A 27539-nucleotide genomic window follows, 5' to 3' on the forward strand; every position below is an offset into this window, starting at 1 on the left:
CCCCCTAGGGACAGTATGTGTTTTCATGACTTTGCTGCTGTTTTGTTGTTGATTTTCAGTTTTACACCTTTTTCATCAAAGCATATCTGGTGAACCATGCCATCTCTCTGTAAATCATTTAAACAGTTTAGAATCCCAACTTGAATTTCAGCTATTGAAGATACAATCCAATATTTGACTCTAAATTTTGTTGCTTTGTCCACCCAAAATCGAAATAGTTGGAGATTATGTCTATTGATTATGAAAATTTACATCCAAGGTTCAAACATGGTAATCCATCAGACCAATCATATGGTATGGATTTAGAGTCCTAAAAGATTTTATCCACATAATTGCCTGCCCCGTTACTTTCATCTGTACTCAATTGTGCTACTCTCTTTGCAGACCTTGCTCCGGGATGGCAGGAGAGAAAGCACTGTTAGCACGCTCTACCTATCTCCTTCCAACATCGAGACAGGACAGCAGATCATCTGTAAGGCCTCCAACAAGGCAGTCCCCAACGGCAAGGAGACCAGTGTCACAATTGACATCCAGCGTAAGCATACCACCTCTCCAACTCTCTCTTTATTGTTTTCAGTGTCTCCCCTCTTACCATTCAGTTTTTTGTATCCATGGATAGTGATCAGGGCAGATGGGGGAAAGAAGTCTACGTATGACATGCATAGCTTAGTCTTGAGATATTTCTTACACATAGAGGCATGAAACTGACAGGCATACGTGACTAACACTCTGTAAACATCTAGGATTCACTTTAGGCTCTGATGGATATTAATAATTGGTTTCCATTTTGCTTTTACACCATGTAGATGGGTGGATGGATTGATGATGCATCTCCTTTTTTTGATAAAATATCAAAGGAGCTGTCCATCTAAAATGAATGGGATTGTCTTTTTTGGTCCAACTACCTGCCTGCTGTGGTGCTATGCACACTGTCTCCACCTTTTTTATTTCCTTGCTCTTTCCATCAATCTTTTTGATGAGAGCATGCACAATTCCCCTCTAAAATAGGAAAAGTAAGCCCAGCGTGTAAAACACATTCAGCCTCAATTGTCAGGGAATCTTATTTCGATCAAGAATCGTTCACAGTAAGAGAGGGGCTTTGAACAAAGCGATTTTGCATCACTCACGGCCCCTTCAACACCATTAAGTATGACTAATAAAGCAGAAAATGCTATTTAGAGAGGCAATATGACTGACGGCTCCATTCTTTTCATTATGTGCACCACAAGAGGCAAGAATGGCAAGTGCGGGCACGTCATGATCAGGCCAACTCAGGCGCGGGAGTAAAAGTGATTAACAGTTGTTAGTGTTTGCAACCCTTGCAGTTTGTCCTCGTCATTTTTTGTCATGCAGTCAGAGAGGGAAGTCTGCCCACATGAAAACTGATTTGTCACCATGTATAATGATGTGTCTGTGATAAATGCTCACCATCATAGCATCGTCTTTGCTTCTGAATGTGTGATTTAACCCTGAAAAATGAGTGCAGCAGATTTCTAATTAGCATTCCAAAATGTGCTCTTTACACAATTAAAGCTCCCGACAGCATTTTTCACAGTGCAAGATCAAACTGAGCGACAGCAGAGACTAATTGTCGAGATTCAAATTGTCTCCCACAAGGCTTAGCCTCTTGTTTCCCTCCCTCCTTCTCACTCCCCCACCCCTTTCCTCTGACTTGACAGGTAAAGTGTTCAGCACAGTACAGCAATGCCTCCGGAGTTTGTGCTAAGAACCACTTTCAAATTAAGCTTCTTCTGAAATGAAACGTGCTGTAATTGCACTTTGATTCAGCCATGTTGGGCATGTATTTGCTTGATTCCAGTGCTGCCTAATTCGATTAAAAGGTTGTTGGCAAGAAAACAGCATCAGAAAAGACACAAGTGAAAATTCAAAACATACAGGTATCAGTTCGCTGACAACCCCCTTGACCTTTTGAAGGGGTATACTGACCACTGTATCGGTTAACAAAAAATAGTGCCAAATTGCCTTTTCTAAATATGAAAATAAGATTTTCATTATCTTTTCCAAATACATAACAAGTGCAGATGTACACAACACGCTTTGAGCAAAACACTGAACTGTAAAGCTAGCACTAAATGCACGTCTACTGAGACATCCTTATGTATTCAGATTTCAATTGCATTTTAAGAGTTGTGTGCCTTAAAGGTTTTCAGAGCTGAGTTTCCTGTGATTATTTACATGTATGTCCAATTTAGTTCTAGAGTGAGTTTACTATATTAATACTGTGAGAACGGGATATTGGTGAGTTGGAAATCTGGAAGCACTTAAATATTAATGCACTGTGAATTGCAAAAAAGAAAACTAGTGAGACGCACACAGTCTTTTTTTGACAATAAAAACAGGTGATGGATGAATAAATGATGCTACACTGGCAGACGGAAGAGTAGCAGATGAAACTTGACCTTGTTCTCTTTAAGGACCAAACACCACATACGTCTAGATGGGTCTGGCCTATGATTGCTCTTCCACAGAAGGCGGTGTGGTAGGACAACAGAGTGGTAAATATTGATGGGAAGCTGCTGTTGTCAGACAGACGAGGCAGCACACAAAAGCTGTGTCCTAATTCAGAGGACAAATCCTTCAAAGGATGCAGCCACCAAAGTGAGTTCTTAAAAGTTCTTAAGGCCAGACTGAACCAAATTAGACGATTCAATAATTTCCGAGTGTATCTCCAGGAAATTGTCCACAAATGTCCTCCAAATTTAGACATCGTAAGGGTTGGACATAAATTTTCAAAATGGATCAGACTCTGTCGGCCTGTTATGTTATGGTCAGAACCCCTAGGCATTACTTTTTAATACTCCAGGTACCCTTTGGCATCATTGTTAAACATGCAGGGTAGAACTGGGTTTTAGAGTCAAAACTACTTGGTTAGTTTTGGGTTGAAATAAGTACTTTCTAATTACTTTGTTAGGCGTAGGCAACAAAACTACTTGGTTAGGTTAAGGAAAGGATCATGATTTAAGTTAAAGTAAGTATGTTTGTGATGTTACTTATGTAGCCTACATGCATTAGAATAAGTCGACAGAGTTTTGCTTTCACACAGCACAGATATCATCGGAGCGTACACTGAAAGAACAACACACAACATGATGAGCCAGGATCAGATGAGAGAAACGACTGGACACATGCATGCCAAACACACCAAAATATGCTTTCCCTCAAATCTTCACCCAACCAAATATTCCATTGCCCTGATAACGCCAAAGCCAAAATATTGGCATGGTGATCCTGTTTTATGTTTTATATGTCTCCTTGGAAGATTTGATTTTATTATAGTCATACTTTCATACTATTTAAAACTTTATTTAAAAAAAAAACAAGACATCCAGAATACAAAAAGACATGACCCTGTACTGCCATAGAGAGTACAATAGGTTCATAAATTCCACAAAATTAAATGTTGCAACATAACTGGTGCTCAAAAACCTACATGTTAATCTATTTGTTACTTATTCATTTGTAATAATACAATCATGAAGACATATCATATTCACATATAATTGTGCAGGTAGATTTAGACACAACTGTCAGATGGAAAAAAGGCCAAACAGGAGAGGTCACATAAAGCCCTGCGGGTTGCAATGCATGTTTGAAAAGGGCTTTAGACTTAATTTTCACATAAGGCAACATCCCAAGCTTCCGTATGTGGATAGTTTAGTCATAATGCTTGCAAATAAGAAAATACATGGTTGCCAATTAAAAAGGGGAATTTCCGTTGTTGAGACAAGAATGAAAAAGTAATAATAAAAGTTTTCTCATTATCTTTGACAGAGATTGTAGCCAGAACTATATGATTAAGTTGTCGACACATGTAAAAATAATCATAATTGCTTGCCATGTTTAGTTCAGATAATAAACTCCCTTTCATGTTCCTTTGCATATCATGAACTCATGTGTTTGACATGTGGTGCTGCAACGTGCACCAGTCATGTAGCCTTCACAAAGATGGAGGGATCAGTGTCTCTGGTGAATAGTTGCTATTTGTCTAAGTGGGACCCTGGGGAGGTCTGGGTACAGTCAGTCACTGAGGCTAGAGTGCACACTACAACCACTTCTGTCCTTCCAAGATCTCATTGAGTTATAATTTGTCGGCCTGAAAGTCCCTTTGATCTTTGGGTCCCATTCCGGTCAGAGCCATGAGGGAAAAAGTGGAAAGTACACTTAGGTTCACTTGTCTAAATTCAGTTTTTCTTCCTAAAACTTGGAAAAGATTTCAAAGCATTTTGTCTTGAGAGCAACATTTGTGTTGATTGCAATGGACAATCATACAAACTTTGCCTTCAAACTATTTTATTTCCCTTTTTGTAATTTGGTAAAATTGACTTGTACTCATATAGCGCTTTCTAGTCTTCTGACTACTCAAGTTCACTACTACACTATTCGTCACGTTCACCCCTTCACACAGACATTCACCCTGATGGCAGTGGACATCTGCATACCATCTAACCATTCACACCACATTCACAGCATGGGGAGCAATTGGGGGTTCAGTGTCTTGCCAAAGGACATGCAGATTGGAACTGCCCATCTCGCGAATGGGCCACAGCTGCCCCATATTTGCAATTAATACAGGAAATTATTAGTTGACAGCTATCAAATAAAGGGTCAATGCCTTGCTGGCATTATATGAGATTCTGTGACACTGTATTGAATATTGAGATTAACTTAATATTGGTGCTCTACTTTATCTCTCTAAGACAGCAAATAAATAAATGTTCCAAAATGATTGTGTATTCCCCGCAACTATGGATACTGAGTATTCAGTATCCGACTGGAAGTCTCTTATGTGTACGTCTCAATACTTAGAATTAATAGTCTCATCTATGTACTTGAGTTTTCTCATTGATTGTATTAGAGAGATAGTATTAATGGCAACAAAGGTAATTAAATTGTTCTCAGTCTGTCTGCCCTTCTCAACATTTCCAATTTCACTCACTTCTAAGCCTAGATGTTCTTTTTTCCCCTCTCTGCTTCATGCTTATAGCAATCCCAATGTGAGTAATCTAAACACAAAATCCAATGCATTTTACAGTGGTATTTTATTTTATCATCCCTTTAATGCTCGTGATTTACATCCACATCAGCATTTTCATTCCCTCAGAAGTTCATACAGAGTTATCTGACCAAGGGTTAGACAAATTAGCATCTAAATACAGTATGTATAGGAGATGTGGCCAAACTGAGAGAGATTTAGAGCCAACAGAGGTGATTCCGAACCCCGGGTAGACTGCTGACTTCAGTTGTCCGTACCAGTCCATTAGCAGACTGTAATTATTTGATAGCAGAGGGGTGGCTACCCCCTGATGCTGTTTTCTCAAGCAGCATGTCTTAAGTTGCATTATGCCCTTTGACTTTAATCACTACACACTGCTACCCCCGGACATCAAACCACCGCAGTGAAATAAGATTCCGGTGCCACAGTTTCATCCCACTCATCACACACAACTTAAATTATTCCTCAAATATTTTCAAGTCCAGCTGCAAATCTGCAGAGCATTGCCCCACATAGAAACATACTTTCAAACGCCTAGTGGGAAATTAATGCACTAGAGACGAGCAAAGCCAAGGTTCTCCATGTGTTTGCATTGCAAACAAGCTGAGCCATGTGGGGGGAAAATGAATGCCATTTGTTGAGACTAATTAATAAAGAACATGCAGATGTGCAATTGGAAGGATTTGTTTTTGGTAGCAACTACATGCTCTCCCTGCTTAATCAAGTAGATAATGGCAAATTCAACCAAAGGCAGAGGACAGAATTGGAAAATGAGAGGAAAAGAGTGCAAGGATAAGCAGGCAAAAATGTTTCAAATGTTCTGCACATTAGATTAAGCTCTAATTGTCTTGCAATACTGATATCACACTTACAATGCCCTGAAGATCTATCTGATGCTCGTAACAAAGCTTACTATATTTTCATTGGATCAGTAACAGAATTATTACAGTTGTGCTACAAGGAATGCAGCACTCCTCATTTGAACTGCTGTATGAATAGCAGAACATCTGCCTTCATTAAACTGAGCAAATTCTTTGCTGTTCCACAGTGGAATATCCCATAATCAATATGCTGGACCTCAGATTCATCGTTCGTCTTCTCCCCTAATGTATTCCAATCAGCCAGCCATATGACAGTGTGCCCATATTGCTAAGACTATACGCCACAAGCAGCTGGCCCACTAACAGCCTCCACATCCTTCAGAGGCAGCAGACATTCCTGGAGTTTGAGGCTAGTCCTACTGGAGAACAGCTGCCTACAGTGACCCGGAGAGATTGGAAATTGAGCTTTAAGAAAAGGAAAAACAATTTATGTTGGCACTATCTCCACGAAACAGAGAGAGGTTGGATGATTGTTCCAAAAACACCATCTGGTCTTCACTTTGAACTAACCGATCAAAAGCTGTCGGCCAACTATAACACTACCACCCCCCCATTCATCCTGTTGTTTTCACTGGAGCTCCGATCAGTCCTACTTTCTTCATTTCCCTCTATTCATCCATCCCTCCTTCACTCTATCTCTTGCTACTACTCTCTTGATGAATCAGAGGCATTAACAATATTGCATATTGATGTGCCGTTGCATGATGCCTCAAATGCACTTGCTCAGAAACTTATATATTTTACATCAAAGTGGCAAATGTACTTCTTTATTAAGTATATGCCTGTCATATCTAAAGGGTCAAAGATTAGAGAAGTGACAGTCCCTAATTTACACCCAAGGCCTTTCCTGGCAGACTTTGGACTGCTGTTGCTCCCATGCCTGTCTTTGTTGATGGTTCTTTAGGGAGACAAATCAAAAACAAACAAATTGCTCATCTGGCTTAGAAATGTAAAGTCATCATGACATTACCCCTTGCTGAGTGGGACTGAGGTCTTTTTGGGAGAATTGATAAGAATATTAATTAGAAACTGGACTAGCAGCGTGAAGACCAGAGAAAATGGTTAGTATGATTGAAAGTGAAAACTACAGTATAGGAACACTTTAACTGAGAACGGCTTGTGAATTAGCTTCCGCAATTAGCTTCAACCCATATGCTGTGTCTATTACCCCAGACACCACCTCCCTATCTCCCTTGCTCTCTTGCTTCTCTCTGTACTCTCCAGCTTTCTGTTGGATTTTATTACCACTTCCACTACTTCCACATCTGTCATATTGCCCCTGAGGTTCCCTCTACCCACATTTTTGTCCACACAATTAACTGCTTGCGATGCTGTAAACACCTACTGGGCAGCCAGCGCTGCTGCTCAAGGCATTGATAGGTTGTCTGTTTTATTGTGACACCTACATGCCCTTTCATATGCACACATACACCTCTTAAACACATGCCTACACATGCAAATACAAAGAGACACACAGATGGCTTCTCAGTACCTGGAGAGAGTATCTGGTTCATTGTGGCCATCAGTCCTCCAGGATTTACAGTGTTGTTGTTTTCTTCACTGGCCTGGGGAAACTGGCACAGGTGGAGCTCATGGTTTTGGAAGTGGTAGGATGGTTGGTGGGGGTGGGGGGCAACTGTCTCAGAGGGAAATAAGTCTCCTGATGGGGAATTTGGTGTGTGAGTAGGGAGGAATACAGCACCTGGACCACCCCCCTCTCTGGGGCTTTGTGGCAGCTGAGCCAGCCCAGAGCATCTGCACAGCCACAGGGTAAAAAAGCAGTTTCCTACACTTCATGCCCACACACACAAACACAGAATCACTCTCCATAACTATAAACTGTTGTTTGGCGTCATTACAGTGGTGTTTGAGTGCTTCTTTAATTCTGTGTGGATCTCTGTGCCACCGCTGCTATTCATCCACTTCCAAACAGTCCCTAGTTAGTACATTAGTCTTATTGAAGACAGAGCACATAGATGTAGATCACCTTTGAAACAGATGGCTGTACCAGGATCAAACACAGAACAAGCTCTTTCCCTATGTGACTAAAGCTGCCCATGATGCCACTGTTACTGGTTATGGTTGAGTCTGTAAAAGTAACAGTTATCTATATTTTTTCAGTTCAATTTATGCATGGTTGTGGTGTGGTGGTTAGCACTGTCGCCTCACAGCAAGAGGCTTCCTGGTTTGAATCCCAGCTGGGGCTGGGGAGTTTGCATGTTCCCCCCATGTCCGCATGGTTTTCTCTGGGTTCTCCGGCTTCCTCCCACAGTCCAAAAACTTGCACGTGTTAAGGTTAATTGATTACTCTAAATTGGCCGTAAGTGTGAATGGTTGTCCGTCTCTGTTTGTCTCTATGTGCCCTGCAATTGACTGGCATCCTGTCCAGGGTGTACCCTGCCTTACCTTCGATGTCAGCTGGGATCGGCTCCAGCCCCCCCGCAACCCTGATAGGGACAAGCAGTTGAAGATGGATGGATGGAGAATCATTAATGCAGTTTAGGAAGAGTCAAATATGAATGGAAATTCCCGATTCACACAGTTTCAGATTAGATTGTACAAATTATTTATCTGTTTAGTGTGTTAAATATGTTATTTGACATTGAAACAAAAAGTTAAAATTAGAAAGAAAAATATGATGCCATGCTGTTTGGTTTTCTTAACAATTTATGACAATAATTGTTTATAATTGGGAAGCACCATTGATCTGCACACGACACCCACACTGCCATGACACTGAGCTGGATTAGAATCAGCAACAATGTTTCTTTGAACAAGTGGTTAGGTGCATTTGATCAATTTCCCCTTGCTACATTTGTAAGCTCTTCACAAAATAAACCCAGCCTCCTTTTAGAAACCCTGACAAATAGCTTTAACTGTTTAAAATTCATTCTCTGAGTCTGGGAGTAAATAGCTGTTTGTTTCACACGGGGATAGGATTGATATGGAAATTAGCATGTATCTTCAAAAAGAAACCCACCTTTTGCAGTTAGGATGAATTATGTTTATTAAATTTGCATAATCTGTACCTTTGTTATTCTAAGAACTGTTTTAATTGTACTGTATCACAGGTTGCTCATTGTTTTAATTGCATTGGATTGCACTCTGGATTATTCATTGTTTTCAAATTGCCATTTACTGAAACTAATTATCAAGTCAAGTTTGCCTTTGATTCGCTACTTAAAATATTTCTAATGAATGTATGAGAATAAAAATAGCATGTTCTCTCCAACACCTGAAATAAAGTACAGTGCTATTTAGCAGCTGGGTCTAGACATCCTAGGTAAATGGCAGAAAGATAACAAATAGGGCTTCAAATTATTCAGGAGTAATTGCCTATTATTTGGGTGAAAATACTGCCACAAACTGTGATAAGTTGTCACAACTGGTCCTAATGCTGCCACAGGGTAGTGTAAGATACTACTAATAAGAAATACTTTTTCCTTGTGCTTTTGTGTGGTATGGCTACATGAAGGCTGCCAAATCAGCTTTGGGTGAAAGAAAAAACATTTGGAAAATCTCCCTGAATAACATACTTTAGATAAATAAATGTTGCATTTCAGTGTGTTTGGCTGTTTTCCTTTGAGGTAGCATGTTTTAGAAACTATTTATGTGGTGTCTTTTGTCTGATACATATTTCTTTCTGAGTGTTATTTAGATACATGTGTCTGTCTCTTGCATGCAGTTTAATACATGATGTGTGAGGAGGCTGGCAGTTCTATAATTGATTGTCTTTGTGTCTTTTTTAGATCTCCCGCTTGTCAATCTCTCAGTGGAGCCTCAGCCTGTTCTGGAGGGCAACCATGTTAAATTCCACTGCTCTGCAAAGGCCAACCCTCCTGTCACACTCTACAGGTGAAATAAGTGTTTCAAGAGCACACACACACACAAGTCCTTACGGCAAAAAGTATGCACAATCCTCTAATGTAAAATAGGAAGAATGTACAATTAACTTTAAATGAAGTGTTCTCTAATCAATGTTGCTGGTGGATAATACATGTTCATATTATGGTCAAATTTAACAATTCATTTTTCAAAGCATTAATCATTCCCAGACATCTTCTCACGATGCCATGACACCATTATATTTGCCCACAGTTTGGAATGAAGAGTTGAAAAACACTGTCATTCTGATACAATCTAATGAAATTATACCAAGGAAAATCATTTGGGAAATCTTGTCATGTTCCACCGGGCTGCAGCAAAGCAATACATGGCTTTGTTGCATAGCTGCTTGCTTTGTGGTCATATCATCTCCCTTGAACATTAAATGTCCATCAGCATGTTGGAGGAAAGCTGGAAAAATAATGTGCATGACATCTGATGAAGCTGTCAAGATTACAGCTTTTGTGAGATTGGGTTGTGCTCCACGGTACACAGTCAGAAGGCAGGTTTTTCCACAGGGGTCTGCTAGTGTTTTTTCATGTGTGTTGTACAGAAGTTGTTGAATATGGCGACAGTGCATACTGTAAGTTTGAATTCAAGCTCATGCAGTCATTACTCTTTTATTGTATTTTTTTTACTTTTTTTAAGGTCACAAAAATGGGATTTCAAAAGAAAATATATCCATTCTTTATCCATATATCCATTATGAGAAAGGATGGAAACTCAGATCTTCACTCTCATAAGATGTGGTCAAGATGCCAAGGCTAACTCTGAGGAAGAATAAAATGCGCTCAAAGAGACTGTTGTCTGATGAAAGAAAACTAATTACACTGAAGATGCTAAAAAGTGTTCTTTGACCTGGCCAAGCTTATCACACATAATTCCTACTGTGAAGTGGTGTGAGAGATGTTTGTGAGTGAGGATAGAGATAGAAGTGTGATTACAATCATCACTGCCTTTTCTAAAGGGCACAATCTGTGGTATAAAGACTACTAGAGACATTGAATATTTGGCAAATCACCACCGAGATATAGTAGTTTTGGAACAAAAAGGTTCTCCAGTGGCTTCAATGGCTTAGAGATTGCTCATAATCAGTGTTAAGGGTAACGCATTACAAAGTACTCAGATTACTTTTCTGTTGCAATGTAATGCGTTGCAATTCAAGTCATCTGTTATTGTCATTTTTATTGCCTTTTCACATCATGACCAGAGGACTACAGATGAAAACTAGCCTTCTGGCTAATTCTGGCTTTTTTAACCATGTGTAATCATGTGTTTTATGAAATTGCACTGTCCCCTTTTAAATAAACTAATACCTAATTTACTTATATTTTCATTACTTTAGACCTTTAGCCTTTAGTATTTTCCTGCAAGAACCACTGAACTACCATTGCCTGCAACAGTCACCAGATGAGAGAGGGTGACTTCTATGCATTTGATACAGAGGACAGTTGCCTAACACTGCTCTTCATAACCTAGATGGGCCTCATCCAGTCTTTATTTCATTTTCAATATGTTTTTACGTATGTTTTCAAACTGTTTTCTAACATGTTTTCAGGTTAGCTGTTAACAGGAAGTTATTGACAAAATACAAACATGTGTTTGCTTTTAACTTCAAAATGCAACAGCAAACAGTGAACGTCAAGGGATTGCAATGCTCTCTGAAGCTACAAAGATAACACAGTAGCACTTTTCTATCATCTCACTGAAACAGCAGAGAAATGAACCCCAATGCATGACTCAGGACACAGAGGAAAAGTTCAACGTTTGTACTTGCTACTGTCAGGTTAAATAGACAAAAGGCAGTACAGAGATCTGGGCAAAAGAAAAAATATCATAAGACAAGAACAGAAAACACAAGAAACACAAAACGTCTAAAGATATAGTTAAACGCAGATGTCTGACCTTTCTGACATTACTGCTGTGCATGTTTTATGTACTGTTGTTTTGATAACGTCTTTGATGAACCAGATCTTGCTTTCAATTATTTGCATTAAAATACATTGAATACAACTTATTAAATCATGATTAATTGAAATACCCAAAGCCGTTACATTTCCTGATTTCATTTGAATCCAAACCATTTGCCGATGGCCAAACAACCCATCTGAAAATACACTGGTAGATGAAATATAAGCTGGCACATATCAAATCAAGTTAGACCGAACAAAGAAAAAGAAAAAAGCAGCAGAATCTTTGTTCTCGTGAAAGGTTTTGCTGACCTTAATGCACCACTATTCAAAGTGTATTGATAGGCACATTCTTAGCTGCACTTGTTGGAATAAATATAGTTTTTTTTTCTTGCTATAATCCTTATGAAACAACAAAATGGTCACTAATTATTATCAGAAAGTCTTGCATCTGCCTCTCAAAGTGTAATATTCAAGTGATTTGTCAAAAGATGGTTTTCTGTGTGGGATGTTTTAAAAACCTTTTGAAAAATAAATGAAATAAAATCAATAGCAAAGGGAATTGGCCAGCTCTGAAACTTGTAATGGTACTGGGAAATGAAATGGATGTACAAAACACTCACAGGTGGCAAAACAGAGATGTTGCCTTTTTCATGGATTCTGCCCTTTTTATAAAGAAAAGGAGGAGGGAGGGCAGTGATATTGTGGAAAACAAGGTTTGTATTTGATTGTGAATGTGCACAACATATACAGGACGTCTGTTGCACCTGCAAAGGGATTTCACCTCGATTATTATGAGAATGGATCAATACTACAATCAGACTTTTCCCTGGGGTATCAAGAGCTAAGATTCAATGGCAGTTGAGGTGACTTTTTCTTTTAGTTTGACAAACTACAGAGTGAAAAATGGTGGGAGGTTGAAGCTAAAAGAGAGTAAAACTGCCACTTTCCCACTCTCTAATTTATTTCTTCCAGTCTTCTTTCTCCTGCTTTCTGGCTCTCTGTCATTGACACAGTCCACTGTAGGATTAATAAGATCCACACAGACTACTAACTTTTGATACTTCAAAGTTTTACTCTTCACCAGTTCCCCAGTTTCATCTCTCCCATTTAGATTTATCTGCAATTTTTACAAGTGCTTCAGGACTCTCGTGCACCATTGGAGTTTAGGGCATGGTAGACGGGGGATTTTTGGGCCTCGTAATGCTTGCCTGAGAGGCTTCGACTATGGAGAGCTCCACACAAATCCCCCCTCTATACAGTAATATCATAGAGGAGAGTGGGGAGCTGGTCAAGCAGTGTGGGGCCATTTTTCAGAGCTAATACACTCTGTCTACCCTAGATCAGATATGGCACAAGGACAGAGTAGCTCCTAGATGGATGGCCTCTTTTCCAACCCAGAGAGAGCCATCCATTCCCTATGTGCACTGCACCACTTTGCCATCCTCGAATTCAATGGACAGCCCCAAGATAGTGGAGGCACTAGCCAAAGACATGGTGCTTTCTGCTGCCTACAACCCCTTGTGATCGAAACACTGGTTCAATAACTCCAATGGAAATAAGATATATTTCTGCGGATACCTGAACCTTTGCTGGAACACAGCTCAAGGAGAGGGTAAAGAGGGAGGAAGTCAGGTGATCAGAGAGGACTTGGTGTCGAGGCGGGGGTTGAAAGAAACGATGAAAGTATTACTGAAAGCGTGAATGAAGTAAGAGTAATGGGCATGCATTTCAGTAGGCACTTAGGGAATCAACACTCTCTGAGAGGGAAAGAAAAGTGGGTCGGAACATCTTCATTACTGTGTAAAAATGTAGGAGGGCTAACTGGCATACATCACAATCACTCAACCACCCTCTGATGAAGACACAGAGGGAGTTCTCAGATCCAAACAAGAACCACCAGAGAGAAGAGAAAGAATAACAAACAGAGCAAATCAGGTCCCTCGTCTGCACATACAACCATGCACAGAGCGACAAACAGAACCCCATCCTTTGCATAGCACTGCAGCAAACAACATTCCAATCCTCCCCACACTTATTTTCTCAGTGTTGTTGTTGCTACTGCTGGATTGTTTGTTTGCTTCCGACACTACAATCACCATAGCTTCCTTCTTTGCAAACCTTGGAGGTAGCTAAATGATACATGCCACTGCCTGGCTTTGGATAACACTAAAGAAGTCAGACATACTTAAAATGTGTGAAGGAAAAAGTGTCACTATATAAACACCTACAATTGTAGTTAAGTTCACTGTTCCTGAAGACAGACAAAACAATAGGTGGCAAACTGGGAAGTTGGAACTGAACAGGTATTTTATAAGTTAAGAAAAATGCTAGGGTAGTCTGAAAAAAAGTACTCTGAATACCCACGAAAAGTTATTTTGGATTTGTTTAGGTCAATACCAACCTCCTGGGGTTATAGCTACTTTTTTTTACACATGACACTTGTCTTTATTATTATTATTATTATTATTATTATTATTATTATTATTATTATTATTATTGTTATTATTGTTGTTGTTGTCATTATTATTATTATTTCAACCCCTTGGTAGAACATGAAATAGCTCTGTAATTTATGTTCATGTCATTATGACAGCATGCTGTTAATAAACCTGCATAAAGTATTAATTGTATATTCCTCTGAGAATAAAGTAGTCATCACTCTTAATATGCATGTGGAGGAATGGAACGGTGCTATGCTGTGCTTTGCTGTGCTCTGCTGTGCTGTGCTGTGCTGTGCTCAACCATGCTGATAATAACTGTGGGGCCTGATTTACTGTGGGTCCTGATACTGATGGCACAGATACCTGCCTAATTTAATTGTTACTTTTTTATTGCCTTAATCACATTCAGCAAATACAAAACTCACCCCCTCCTCCACATCTCCTTCATCCTTTGCTGCCATTACCGGCGGACCTGTTTGTCTGCATAACAGTGTTAGCTTACAGACTCATGCACATGTGGAAACATACACCTTGTAGACACGCATTTGCACACATAGATACACACACGCACACACTCACGCGTACAGGATTCACACCCTTTATCTGAATCAAATCCCTGAATAGGACACAGCAGTGTAAAGTGAGTTAGTTATTGAGTAAGCTTGCACTGGCCCTTTTAACCTCCCAAAGGGAATGCAGGTGTTTGTGTTACCCAGGGCCAGTTATGTTAAGACAAGAGTCTTGGACAAGGCTCAGCACACCAACAGAGCTCCCGTGCTCCCTGCGGATGACGGTATTCTGTCTCTGCTCCCTCTAACACAGTCAAGGGCTCACAAACCTGGCAGCCGCCTCCTCCGCTCTGTAGTGAACATCTGTCCCTATCCCCTTACAACTCCTACAGTATGAGCTGGTGAGGTGTAAGTGGAAAGAGTATCATACTGACATAAATGGATCATTGTTGTACTCATCATAACTGTCATAATTATCGGAACCATTATCTGTGTATGACAGAGCAAACTCTGCTAAGGCTGGAGATTTGCTTGTTTTCTAACCGTGCATTCAGATAGACAACCAGCTGCCTTGTGAATGGAAGTGTTCATGTACTTGTACTACGCATGTTACTGGAGGATGCCACTGGACAGTACACCAGAGCACTCAGACCAAATAGATCTTCTGGATTTGCGTGATATAGACAATAAACATGGCGACACTCAAAAAGGTTACTATATTGATTATCCTGCGATCACACCAGAGAGCACAAACAGCAAGCTGTGAAAATGGGGATTATTTTTCACTCATCCGCCAGTGCAAGAAAGTGATGATGACAAACACAACCAGTAATTTTGAGTATCTGTCAAGACATTTGATGATTTGCTCCATCTGATTGGCCCACTGATTATACACCACAACACCACGCATTGAGTCAGTCAGTTCAGCAGAGCAGCTTTTCGTAATCCTCCCCTTTATAGCAAAAGGCAGCAGCTACCAAGCCTTGTCAGCGAGCTACAAACTTTAATCACCATACTGCCCCTACCGTTGATGTGCCTTGCGGACGTATAGCGTTAATTTCTGATGATGTGCACAACCAACACTGCAAACAGAGGAAACAGAAGATAAGCAAGGCAACCAGCATTTGCAGGCGTTGTCTCTGTTGTCTCTGGTTTAAAGGTTCCTTTAGTAGCTGTTCTGGAAGCTTTTGATCATATCACATGATCTTCATCTGCAGATGGAGTTTGTCTAGTTGTTTTTCAAGTTGTAGAAATGCATATTTTATTTTATTTTTTTACTACCATTTGTGATTTGTCCTCGTGAGCAAAAGCTCCAGAACATCCGCTAAAAGCACCTTGAGGTGAGATTGTTTTGTCAACTGCTGTCCCCAAAAGTAAGACTTTGAACTTTGAAACTCATTACCAGCGTAATTTGTACAATCTCCATCTTCGTTATTGTCATCAGCGCCATCAACATCATCATTCTCATCATCGTCCTCATCATCGTTGTCATCATCCTAATTATCGCGTTATTATCTTCATCGTTATTACCACAAACCGTTCCAAGTGTAACTAATACCATCATCATCATCATCTGTCACAAAAAAACAGTAGCGGAAGCATTCACAGTGAAATTCATATTCAGAGACACACTGCTATGAACATCAGTAGCAATCATTATTAACACCATGCTTTTTCGCAATATGTTAATCTTTTAATTTGTAGCATACATTATACAGGATTTCCTTACCGGGGATATGATGTTGAGGCTCTGTGGATAAAAAAGTGTGTTTACACTACTCTGTCCCAAGGCTAGGGTATGCATCTGTTCATGCTCGCTAACACACATACACACGTACGAGTACTACTACTAGTAATGTAAAAACACAGGCCAAAAACACCAGTCACTTTTGGAAACACAGGTGTCGCAGAGCTCTCAGCTGTATCTTTCTCACACAAGAACACAACTCTGGAAAGATCTACTGCTGGAAAGAAAGCACAAAACAATCCCACAAAGCCCAATTAGAATTCTGCTTCACTTCACGTACTGATTGAATGAGGTAATCTGTTTCCATTTAAATTATGGCACTTCAGTCAAGCATGGGGCCAGCTTAGTCATGGAAAACAAATGAGTTCCCTATCCTGTGAAAACTGCTCTCACTACTGTCAGAAAAAAAATGGAGACAGGCATCAGTTCCGTTGTCAATGTTTTCATTTGCCACATCAGTATGCAGTCACATCTCTATTGTGGAAGATGGCAGCATTTAGATCAGTGATGCACTGTAAGTCCCACAGCACTGTCTACATTTTCAAAAGAGACCCAAGACATCCACAGATGCCTTTGCTTCACTTTTATAAATGGGCCTTGTCTGTTGTAACAGCAGAGAGCCATCCACAGCATGCAGAGCGAGACACCAATGCCTGTGACATCATAAGTCTACCTAAACATGTAGGGAGTGTATGTGTCCCCTGTCACAGAAGCTATCACTCACAACACAAACAGATGTTTTTTATGTGATCCGGTGTCAATTTATTAACATCAGCTGTTGTGTAATACAGTACGTGTCAACCTCCGTCTTCATAGGTGGGGGGACTACCCATTTGTCATTCTGTGATTTGTTTTTCTTAGCTGGCACTCTGTGCTACTCTCTGTGCCTCTCGTAATGAGGAACGTGCTGTCTGCTCCGAGTCACCGGGGAGCTTGTCACAGCATGGAGGGCTGCCACAAAAATATGCTGAAGCCAGCACAGAAAAACCTTACCCAGAATGATGATTTATTCACACAAAAGAATGCTATTGACATAAGGAGGTGTGAGAACCTGTCTTAATGCCCTTCTCCTTAATTTTTTTTATTTCTGACCGTCACTTCTTTCTCCGCCTACGAATCCTCTCACCAGGTGGGCCAAAGGAGGAAGCGTAATCAAGGAGGTCTCCGGAGACACATATGAGGTTATTGTGGACCACTCCTTCTTTACGGAACCCGTTTCCTGTGAGGTCACCAACCCTCTTGGCAGCACCAACATCAGCCGCAATGTTGATGTCTACTGTGAGTGGTTCCTTAAGCAATACTGCATGCCTTTCAATAATGCCAGCAACTTGATAATGTGTGGTTATGGATTTTACTGTCTTGTATATTTTGACACTGAGCTCCACAGCCAGCACAGCTGCTTAACTATGGATGTATCGTAGACAGTTAATGATGTTTATTTCAACAGTTGGTCCTCGCATGGCTGCGGAGCCTCAGTCGTTGCAGGTGGACCTTGGATCTGAGGCGGTTTTCAACTGTGCCTGGACAGGAAATCCCTCTCTTACTATAGTGTGGATGAAGAGGGGATCTGGAGTGGTGAGTTTATTGATTTCCAAGGATGTTTTACATCCAGTCACAAACTGTGGCTTACTATAGATTTAAAGCTGCTTTTCTCCAGCCTGTTCTCATTCAGTGAGCGATAAATACCAATGCATTGTCTTGACCCTCAGCGTTTGATACCAATGCATAAGGCACCCTTAAGCATCTGTATTAGCACACCGGGCTTTCAACTGTAAACCCATCCACATTAGTCAAACAACAAACACATGATGTTCAACCAGGAGACAAAGGTTCATGTTCCGTACAGATATACTTATTTATAGTACATAGTATATATACTTAAAGCATCCTTATGGTATGTGACATGTTGGGATGAGAGCTACTTGTTTTCTCTGCTAAAGTCTGTGTTTGAGACTTTCTATGATGCCAGCACCTGCTATATGAAGTACTTTAGGTAGTTACAGCCATGTGTTTTGAAATGTCCATTAAAACTAAAGAGTCCCAGCCTCTTGGCGACCTGTTCTCACGTGAGATCTGTTGATTTCATGAACAAATTCAGACTCATTCCACCTTCCCTCTTGTCAACATCAAAGGCCAAAGCCAACCCCTTTACTCCACTGAGCTCAAACCCTAAATTGGATTTTAATAATTGAGGAGAGGTGCCCTTTGAGGTATTAAATGATACCGATCTTTCTGCCTTGTTGCTATTTCAAAATTGAAGGTGCCTTTGCTGTCACTGCATTTGATCATCTTTGACTTTTTTGCTGCAGGTTCTTAGCAACGAGAACCTCCTGACATTGAAATCCGTGAGACAGGAGGATGCTGGGAAATATGTTTGCCGGGCTGTGGTCCCGCGTGTAGGAGCTGGGGAGAAGGAGGTTTCTCTCACTGTCAATGGTAAGCTGTATTGTTATTGTGTTTTTCCCACATAAAGGATCAGATGCTCACCCACAAAGTTGTCAAATGCATACACATACAAGTGTCAGTCTTGATGTCTTGGGTCAACGGCGGTAAAAAGAAAGCAATTTGTCACAGGAGTCAGTCTTCTGCTTCCTCAGTGATATACGAAAGCCTTCCATGTACAAACCTTCCAACTGAATATGCAGCTGTATGTCTCACTTTTTTATTATTCCAGTGTTTTTGAAGACAGTTCATTTGACAGACACAGTAAAAGACATCACACACACAGCAGCATATAGTCACCAGGCAATTTTCCTGTCAAAGGTAATGTAAATAATGAATCAGAATGGTTTCATCAACTGTCATTATTGTAAAGCCTTTAAGTAGAAAAGGCAATACCTAAAGACTTAGTCTTTTCAAGACATGGTCACACATTTCATGAACAGGTGAAATGTTCTTAAATGCTAATTATATTCTGTATAAGTCACAGGGAAGCTGCCTTTTCTGAGGCACTGACTGACTAATGAATACCAGCCTTAGTGGGAGACCTGGCAACTCTCAAACAAATGACTTCATTATCAGCGCTTGATATTCAGGGAGCATCCTTCGATGTGGCAGAGGTTCTTAGTTGTGGGATTTGCGTGTCTCATTTTCCCAGAGTCCATCTGAAAGTAACCTGAGCCATCAAGAAAACAAAAAACCGCAGATGGTTTTAAGTAGCTGTGAGATGATGTTGAGTTAATGCTGAGGGTGTATCACTTGTACTTTGTACATTTTGAAAGCTAACAAAAGAGTTTGCCTGTAAGCAACACTGGTGATGATTTGGCGAAGAACATACATCAAGTAACAAAGAGTCAAGATTTTCTTTTCAAAACCCAGACGTTAGCTTTGCATATCAGAGAGAATGGGATACCAGTACTCCCTCTAGCAAAAGATCAGAACCATGACTCTCTATGAATTACAGTGAGGCCCCTCTTCACAGCCAGGAATTCAGTTGAACTCAAGGCAGAAGAGGCGTAAGGAGACATCATAACAAATTGTATTATCTCCCATTCTGTTGATAACCCATACTGGCATCCTTTCCGCAGCTTTAATATGTAAACATAATACATAACATCCGATGTACCAGTTTATTTTGATGCATCTCTTTTCTGTTCTTGTAACTATGGAGAATGTGTTGTTTTCAAATCGATGCTATCTAAGAGAAAGAAGACGGATTGTTTTAATAAAGACTATAACACAACACAACACCAAGCACACTGGGAAACATACAACAAAAGCTGAAATGGCATGTTTATTTAGTCTCTGCTGACTTAATTCGAGCATGTTCTGGATATCTTCTCTTCTTTTTGTTTGCTTATATTCCTCCTCTCTCATTTTGCATCTTGCACCGCTGAATTGGTATTTGACATTCAAAAGCCTCCTCCCTTTTTACCCTTCTGAATAATTGAAATACCCCCCCAACCATATGTAAGAGCTTTGGTTAATTCTCATCCGGTCCTTGAGGCAAATCAGATTGTCAAACTTGTGTTAATTCAACGACTGCCGTTGAAGAGGTTATGTGTTGGGAGAGGGGCTCTCACCCGAGGTTCATTGATTGTCCCATGCCACTGCCTCAACTGCAGATGAATGTGAGCGCTCCTCTCATCAGCCGTTAAGCCCTACATCACTGAGAGTCAGCAGGACTCAATGGAGTGAATAACTAAAATAACAAATAAGCAAGCTTTTGGGGAGGATGACCATGATACAGTAGTTATCGGACTGTGCTGTGCATAATTCGAGCATCCAAGATTCAACGCTGTCTGCTGCACATTTAAATGTTTATTTGCTGTTTGTTTTCCCTGCAGTTATCCCTGATTTCTTAAAGCCATCATTTAAAATTACATGTGTTTCTAATTTGTCATTCCCTCTCTCTTCTCTGTGGTTGTGTGTCACTGGCTCCCACTGTGGCATACCACATAGACATGAGGATTCCTGCTTCCCTGGGGAAGAATGTAATTTAATTATAATCAAACAGCTAGCAGGGGAGGCTGTTTGTGTTTAAGTCACTAATGGATACATATTGCTTACTCCAGTCAAACATTTTCAGAATGGAAAAGCTCTTCAGCATTTCATGTTCAGTCATCACATGGTTACATGTATGAAAGAGGGCCGTGAACGCCCATGCATGTGATTACTTATATAGCATACAATATATATGCATGGCTTATACCACGGTCCTGCAGAAGTTGGAATTGAGAGAAGTTATCTGACATGGTTGAAAGGATTTGGTGTGTGTACTCTTAGGGACCATATATTCCTGCAGTACATATTAATTAATATATCCACATGCAGGAGTAGATCTGTATGACTATTTGTGTTGGCCAAAGCAGTATGTATAATGACACACATAGAAGCTATGTAGCCTAGGGAGAGAAAGCCCATTACCACAGTCATGTAGAGGGAGGGCCAGTGAATCTTTCAATATCCCACTGAGCACTGGGTTGTTATAGATCTTCTTTTTCTGCTATTTCTCTTTCTAGACAGCCTTTATGTGCCTGGTTAATTAGCATCCCAGCATTCTTTAAACTGGCTCATCACCATATAAGAAAGAAAAGTGCAAATTAATGAAGGAGAAAACTGCATTTAAAATGTGAGACAGTTGATCTGACCAGCTTCATTTTCAGCATAGCAAGATATGGTCTGCAAGACTTCCTGGAAGACTTTGAACTCACTTTTCCCATTTGCATGTACCTGTCACATGCTCTCTCTAAGCAGCTCAGACGCCTTTTTCTGTGAAAAATATCTTTAATGTCTTCCCCACCATGTTTTAAACAGGATGTTTCATAGTGACTTTTAGGCTTGTTCACACAGGCTTATAAGATTTTTGGAGCACAACAGCTTTGAGGTCAATAGCTCCAAGGTGTCCTCTGGTTGTCCAGGGAGGACATAATGGTTGAGAAATCCTCCTTGGTACATTCAGTGAGGTGGAAAGGAAGTCTAGAAATAAACAACCGCCACATTAGAGGTCAGTTCCAACAATAACCAGTGGGTTTTAACTTGGATCTTCATCTGGTCAAATAATTAGGAACTCACATCACAGATGTAATGTCAATAAAAACTAATTAAAAAAAATTAATATAGCTGTTCACTGAATCGGATTTGTCTGTGTGTCTTTTGGTTGTTGGAATTTCATTCCACAAAAGGATATTAAAAAACAAAAAAATAGTGGTTATTTGAGTTTCGTTTTAAAATACAAACATTTTAATTTACAAGGCATTATCCTTTATCAAGGCAAGAAAGGGTTGGACTATATTTAAAAAAAGGATTTGTTTTTCATTGTTGGGAGGTTAAAGCAATTCTTACCTTTCTGGCATTTTTACACATTTCTTTTGTAATCATAAAATGCTCCTTAAAAGCGTTTGGCACACTAAAATGTCATATAAATTCATCAGGTGTTGAAACTCATATTTCTGATAAAAGTCATTTCCAGTCATTTCATTCAGCCCAAAGCAAGTCAGGCAGGGGAAAGAGGGTGGGACTTTGGAGAGAGGTGAAGTTGTTCATGTTAAATTTTTTTGCAAAGTGCTGTGCAACATGCCAGAAATGCCTGTCTTCTAGTGATTTCGTTTTTATTTTAACTAAAAAAAATGAAAAACAAACCATTTTTAAAATGTATCCCATCCCTTTCTGACCTTGATAAAGAAAAAAACGCCTTCAAAAATCAAACAACCACTCAGTTTTTTTTTTTTTAGTGTCCTTTTGTGAAATGAAAAGCAAATGACCAAAAGATACATGGACCGGGATTGCACCTAAATATAAAAACCTTGAGCCTGCTTTAATGATGTGTCTTTGCATGCTTGTATCAATATTGTGTGGCTATAATCACTTCAAGACTATGGATAGTTGGAAGCATAATGTAATAATCTTGTACATGTACAGTGTAATGTTTTTAAGGCAACTGTTTTCTGTTAATGTGACAGCCCCACAACACCCTTTGTTTGCAAATACTGGTTGGTTGAAACCATGGTTTCACCCGTCAAAAGTTGCAAATTTGGCGTAAGCTCTAATAGCGGCTAGAAAATAAAATGATAGGTTTTTCTGGCCTTTGTCATCTGTACTGAGTTATTATTTAGGATAATATTTATAATAAGTACAGATTGTATTTGTACAGTGTGAAGCAATGACAATATGGCTCACACTGCATGTAAGAAAAGAATGGGTAGAAAATACACTCTGGTCTCTGTTGTAAAGATGTATTGAGCCAAAGCGAGGCAGATGTGGTGAGGCTATCAGAGCCTTCGGGGTAGGAATGTGCGTATTTCTGCTCAAGTTAAACATGATGGCTGCCTCAGTTGACCAATTACGGATGAAGATTAATTTATTAGTGACTTGGGCTTTGCATTCACTTCAACTTACCACTGTTAATGTATATATTATACTGTATATATAGTATATAATGTATATAGCATAGTTGAACTAAAACACAATCACCCTAATATAAACAGTAATGATTATCCCCCTTTATCTAAGTAACACACAGTATATATAGACAAGAAATGTAGATAAAAGGCACTTGATAGCAATAGACTCACTCTCACTAACGGTATGTGGGCAAATTACAGTGTGACTGGAGTGAGCGAAATAACTAAAATACTCAAAGTATGGAGGTTAATATTCAAAATCAGTGCAATTATGTGATGTAAATTCCTTTTTTAATGTTTGTGGAATGTACATTATAAACCCAAGTTAGATTTCATTTCATACTTTGTTAAAAATATTTAATCTAAAATCTGACTGACCTGCTTTCTTCAACATAGGAAATTGTGGCAACCAGTGACAATACCAGACATTTTTCTTCTGTTTCAGTTGCCCTGTAACTGCTCTGTGCATTATTTTATCACAAAAATACCCCAGAGAAATCAAAAGCGCGAGGAAATGTCAAGGTTTTGTTCGAAGCGGATGTCTCTGTTTTGGAAGGAAATGTAAGCAATGGCCTTTTGACACCCACGCTGCTATTGTGTAATCAGATTGCAATGTCCACTCCAGAATTAACTCCTCTTCAAATGAGTGAGTCCAGCATTTTGATTACCTCCCCTGCTGCTAACATTGATGTTGTAGTGCCACCCACCTCCTCGCTACCAACGTGTTTGTGCTCTGATCACATAGCGAGTAGCAAACACATACTCAAACACACAAAAGCATACACACATACTTAAAACTCAGGCTGAGCCAGTGAGATAAAGCTATCTAATTATATTCCTCATTTGCAGCTCTGATCCATAGAATAGATTCCCCGCAGCTACTTTAGCAAGCCTTTAGCAGCCTGCAAGCCGTTGATCTTGCTGTGTGTTGTAGTCGTAGCTCATACAAACCAAACACTTATATTTAATACCCAATCACAGGTTAATACATAGACACCACACACAAAAATGTCCTTGTAAGAACTATAGCACATGCATGTTGTACTAATACTGCCTGTTGACAAACAGTGAAGGGGAACAGCTTTTAATACATTTTCTTAAATTGGCTACAGCATTGATTCTGCAGCAACGAGCAGCCTTGCAGCATCCTCCAGTAGCATACCAAGACGCCATCTGGCAAAGTCTCATTAAAATGCTAATTCATTTTAATAAGAGACAGGTAATAAACTGCAATTATGTATCGTCAGAAAGATGGCAGAGAGCGGGAGTTTGAGGGAAGTTGGCAGAGAAGCGAGTTGTCTCACTAATCAAGAAGCTGCCTCACTTGCCACCCCCACAAACCCATAATCTTAACCTTAACCATCACAAGAGACATGCTTACTGTTGTATTTTAAAAGCTTACTTTTAATGGTCTTCTAACCATGAACAAAGGATGAAATGAAAACATCTCCTTGTGTAATTTTTTGGGAACATCTCTTTAGAAACATGACCTTTAAATCGAAAGAAATATAGGTGGATTAGAGTGATTATGTCAATTTCCTTGCGTATTGTTTTTAATTTGACTATTTCCGCAATCTGTCTAGGGAGCTCAACATTAATTTCTCTAAAAGAAACCCTAAATCTTACAGGATGCGATGAGCTTGTAATGTGAACAAACACAAGGCTACTGATTAAAGCATGTCTGTCTTGTGAAGAGGTCATAAGTTGAGTGACGATGATAAGAGCTAATTAAGAGTAGAGAGAAGCAAAATAAAAATAAATTAATTGGGAAAGTTTGTCAAACAACAACACTATTAGTGTAGATGTTCATGTAGTTTAAATCAGCAATATTACTAGTTTTCTTCATAACACTCGTGGCAAACTGCTATCTAATTTCACTTTAAATTACTGTATATGAAATAATTATAAAATACAATATGCTTGGATCAAATACATAATTCCTCCATGGTGTTATTCTTGAACTCTATCTGCATCTTTTTAAATATAAAACTAATGTAAATGTAAACCATTGTCTCTGTACTTTGCTTTTCTGGAATTGTATTGACAGGGAGCTCTTCAGGACCAAAGGGAAAATACACTTGAAAGACAGAATTGGGTCATGTGTGACATCTTGTCTTCATATTAGTGCTGTCACCTGGTGTGAACAGCCTCCAGACCAGATGGCAAGCAGACCAGTCATTTAGACTAAGCTGCCCTTGTCAGGCAAGATCTTGTAGCCTGACCAAGGTTTTAACACACACTGGCTCGAAGTCCATACCTGCAGGTTTTAATCAAACTTATTATGAGAGAAACCTCACATTTCCAAAATTGTTTCGTGGTGGTTAGAAGTATATTTACATTACAATTTGTAACAACATACAGTATTTTCTCGTACAGTGTGAGGGATGTTTTAACATTTTTGGAAAATGTATTTATAGAGAGCCCAGGCTTATTGTTTCGCTGTTTTCTTTTTGTGTGTTTGTTTTTGACAACTTATTGGTTTATCTAGATGAGAGAAATCAAGCCAGCCATAAATCAACAATTTCTTGATCCGGAATTAGGTCTAGGCCCCCACTTATGCCCTTTGTTCAGTCCCACCTTTTCCTTGGGTAGATTTTACAGAGGCATGTGGCATGCTTCCTGGGGAAGAGTGTATGGTAGCAAATTGCTGAACACTTCAGGTGTTGCTGCATGAAACAGGAGGGAAATTAGAATATAAGGTAAAAACTCTCGATAGAGCTTTATTGTCATATGATCTAAAACTGATAATGAATTGTATTATCCATGTTTCAATGTATGTAACTCATACTCAGATTATTCTGTTTCAGGGCCACCTACTATCTCCAGTACACAGACTCAGCAAGCTTTACATGGAGAAAAAGGACAAATCAAATGTTTCATTAGAAGTACGCCTCCTCCAGACCGCATTGTAAGTACACTGGAATATCTAATTTCTTCTGACCTCACCTTTTCTCACTGAACTTTGCCTGGCTTTATTGCAAGGATACATTTCTGGATCTATTGTACCTAAATGCTTCAAATTATGTGAATAACCACTCTTTTCATATCTGTGTGTGAATTATGATGCCTGACTGAACTATGAATATAATGCTTGACTGCACTATTCATCTGTTAAAGCGAATGCTTCTACATTCTGAAAATCAGTTGAGACCCTGAGACAGATTTGAAATAAGCATCCTGCCCCACCCCAAACAAACTCCTCCCCTCAGTGTTCCATGATTCCTCCCCCCAAGCTCATATCCGTCCCTAGCCTCCTAACGACACGCAGAGCCAGAAGCCGCCTGGCTAAAAATACAAAGCTAACGTATGCTAACGTGTTGACATAGCCGTTAATCAGACCGGGACGTTCACAGTCATAAGCCAGTATTGGCACAGACTTATGGGGCCTATATCTGTAACATCTACCACAATAAAATGCAAAATTACCTGTTCAACAAAAAGTCTGCTATCTCAGCATCTGATTTCAGTCATTGGTTCCTATGTAGGTCATATTTCTGCCTTTTCCTTGGTCGACTTATTTTTTCTCTAACCTTCGCCGTTGGAGCAAGCAGAGGCTGCTTGTTGGTATCTGTCTTTTCCTTCTCCATGGTAATATTAGCTCCGATAGCTGAGCTGCTAAGCTAATCATTAACCGCTCAGAGTTTACAGAGAGGGAGGGGGAGTGATAGGGGGTGAGGCGGCGATGACGCAAAGCAGGTGAGACGACCGGTTGGCTCTCTTTGGTTAATTTCTATGCAGGCCTACGGCAGATAGACTGATTGGATTTTTTTGGTTCTTTTTGCTATTCATATTGTGTATGAATAGGACCACAGGACCATAATCAGGATGTTAATTAGAATTACCAATATTCCAAATTATAGACTATAGCTTTAACTACACATAGGCAGCAGCACATGAGTAAAGAAAAGTTGAAGAAGTTTATAGTATATAGTAAAGATTGGCATCAAAATATAGTTTAAATCTTCAATTTCCCATTTGATTCATGCTTGTGCTCTGTTAGCACTGATCCCATTAAGATTTATGGACCTTATATAAACAGCCTTCTCTCAGAGCTCACGTTGTGCTTATTATTAATTTGTATGTGTGTGGGTGTGTTCATATGCACGTGGTTAATTGCCATACTTTGTCATCTAATGTGTGTTTTTATTATATTGATATCCAGCATTAACCAGCAACATAATTAATATCAGGTTTATTTGAGAGGGGTGCCTCCAGAGGCTGTGCTGCTGGGTCTTAAAGGGGACATTTTAGTCTAATTTTCAGGTTCATACAAACGTATGTTGGGTCTTTACAAGAACATGTTTACA

The 27539-nt window shown here is 39.7% G+C and overlaps 1 protein-coding gene across 1 annotated transcript in view; it reads left to right on the forward strand.

Annotated features, from left to right (window-relative positions):
* Positions 1–27539, forward strand: part of kirrel3b (kirre like nephrin family adhesion molecule 3b) — a gene marked incomplete at its 3' end in the record, with an annotated part of 158172 nt that overhangs the window by 120294 nt on the left and 10339 nt on the right. Inside the window, exons 5-10 of the mRNA XM_083914086.1 lie at positions 385–535; positions 9645–9750; positions 17520–17668; positions 17838–17965; positions 18700–18826; positions 26040–26140. Coding sequence (XP_083770212.1) covers positions 385–535; positions 9645–9750; positions 17520–17668; positions 17838–17965; positions 18700–18826; positions 26040–26140 — 762 coding nt within the window. The remainder of the gene's footprint in view (positions 1–384; positions 536–9644; positions 9751–17519; positions 17669–17837; positions 17966–18699; positions 18827–26039; positions 26141–27539) is intronic.

Source organism: Echiichthys vipera, assembly GCF_963691815.1.
Source record: "Echiichthys vipera genome assembly, chromosome: 5".
Lineage (NCBI taxonomy): Eukaryota > Metazoa > Chordata > Actinopteri > Perciformes > Trachinidae > Echiichthys > Echiichthys vipera.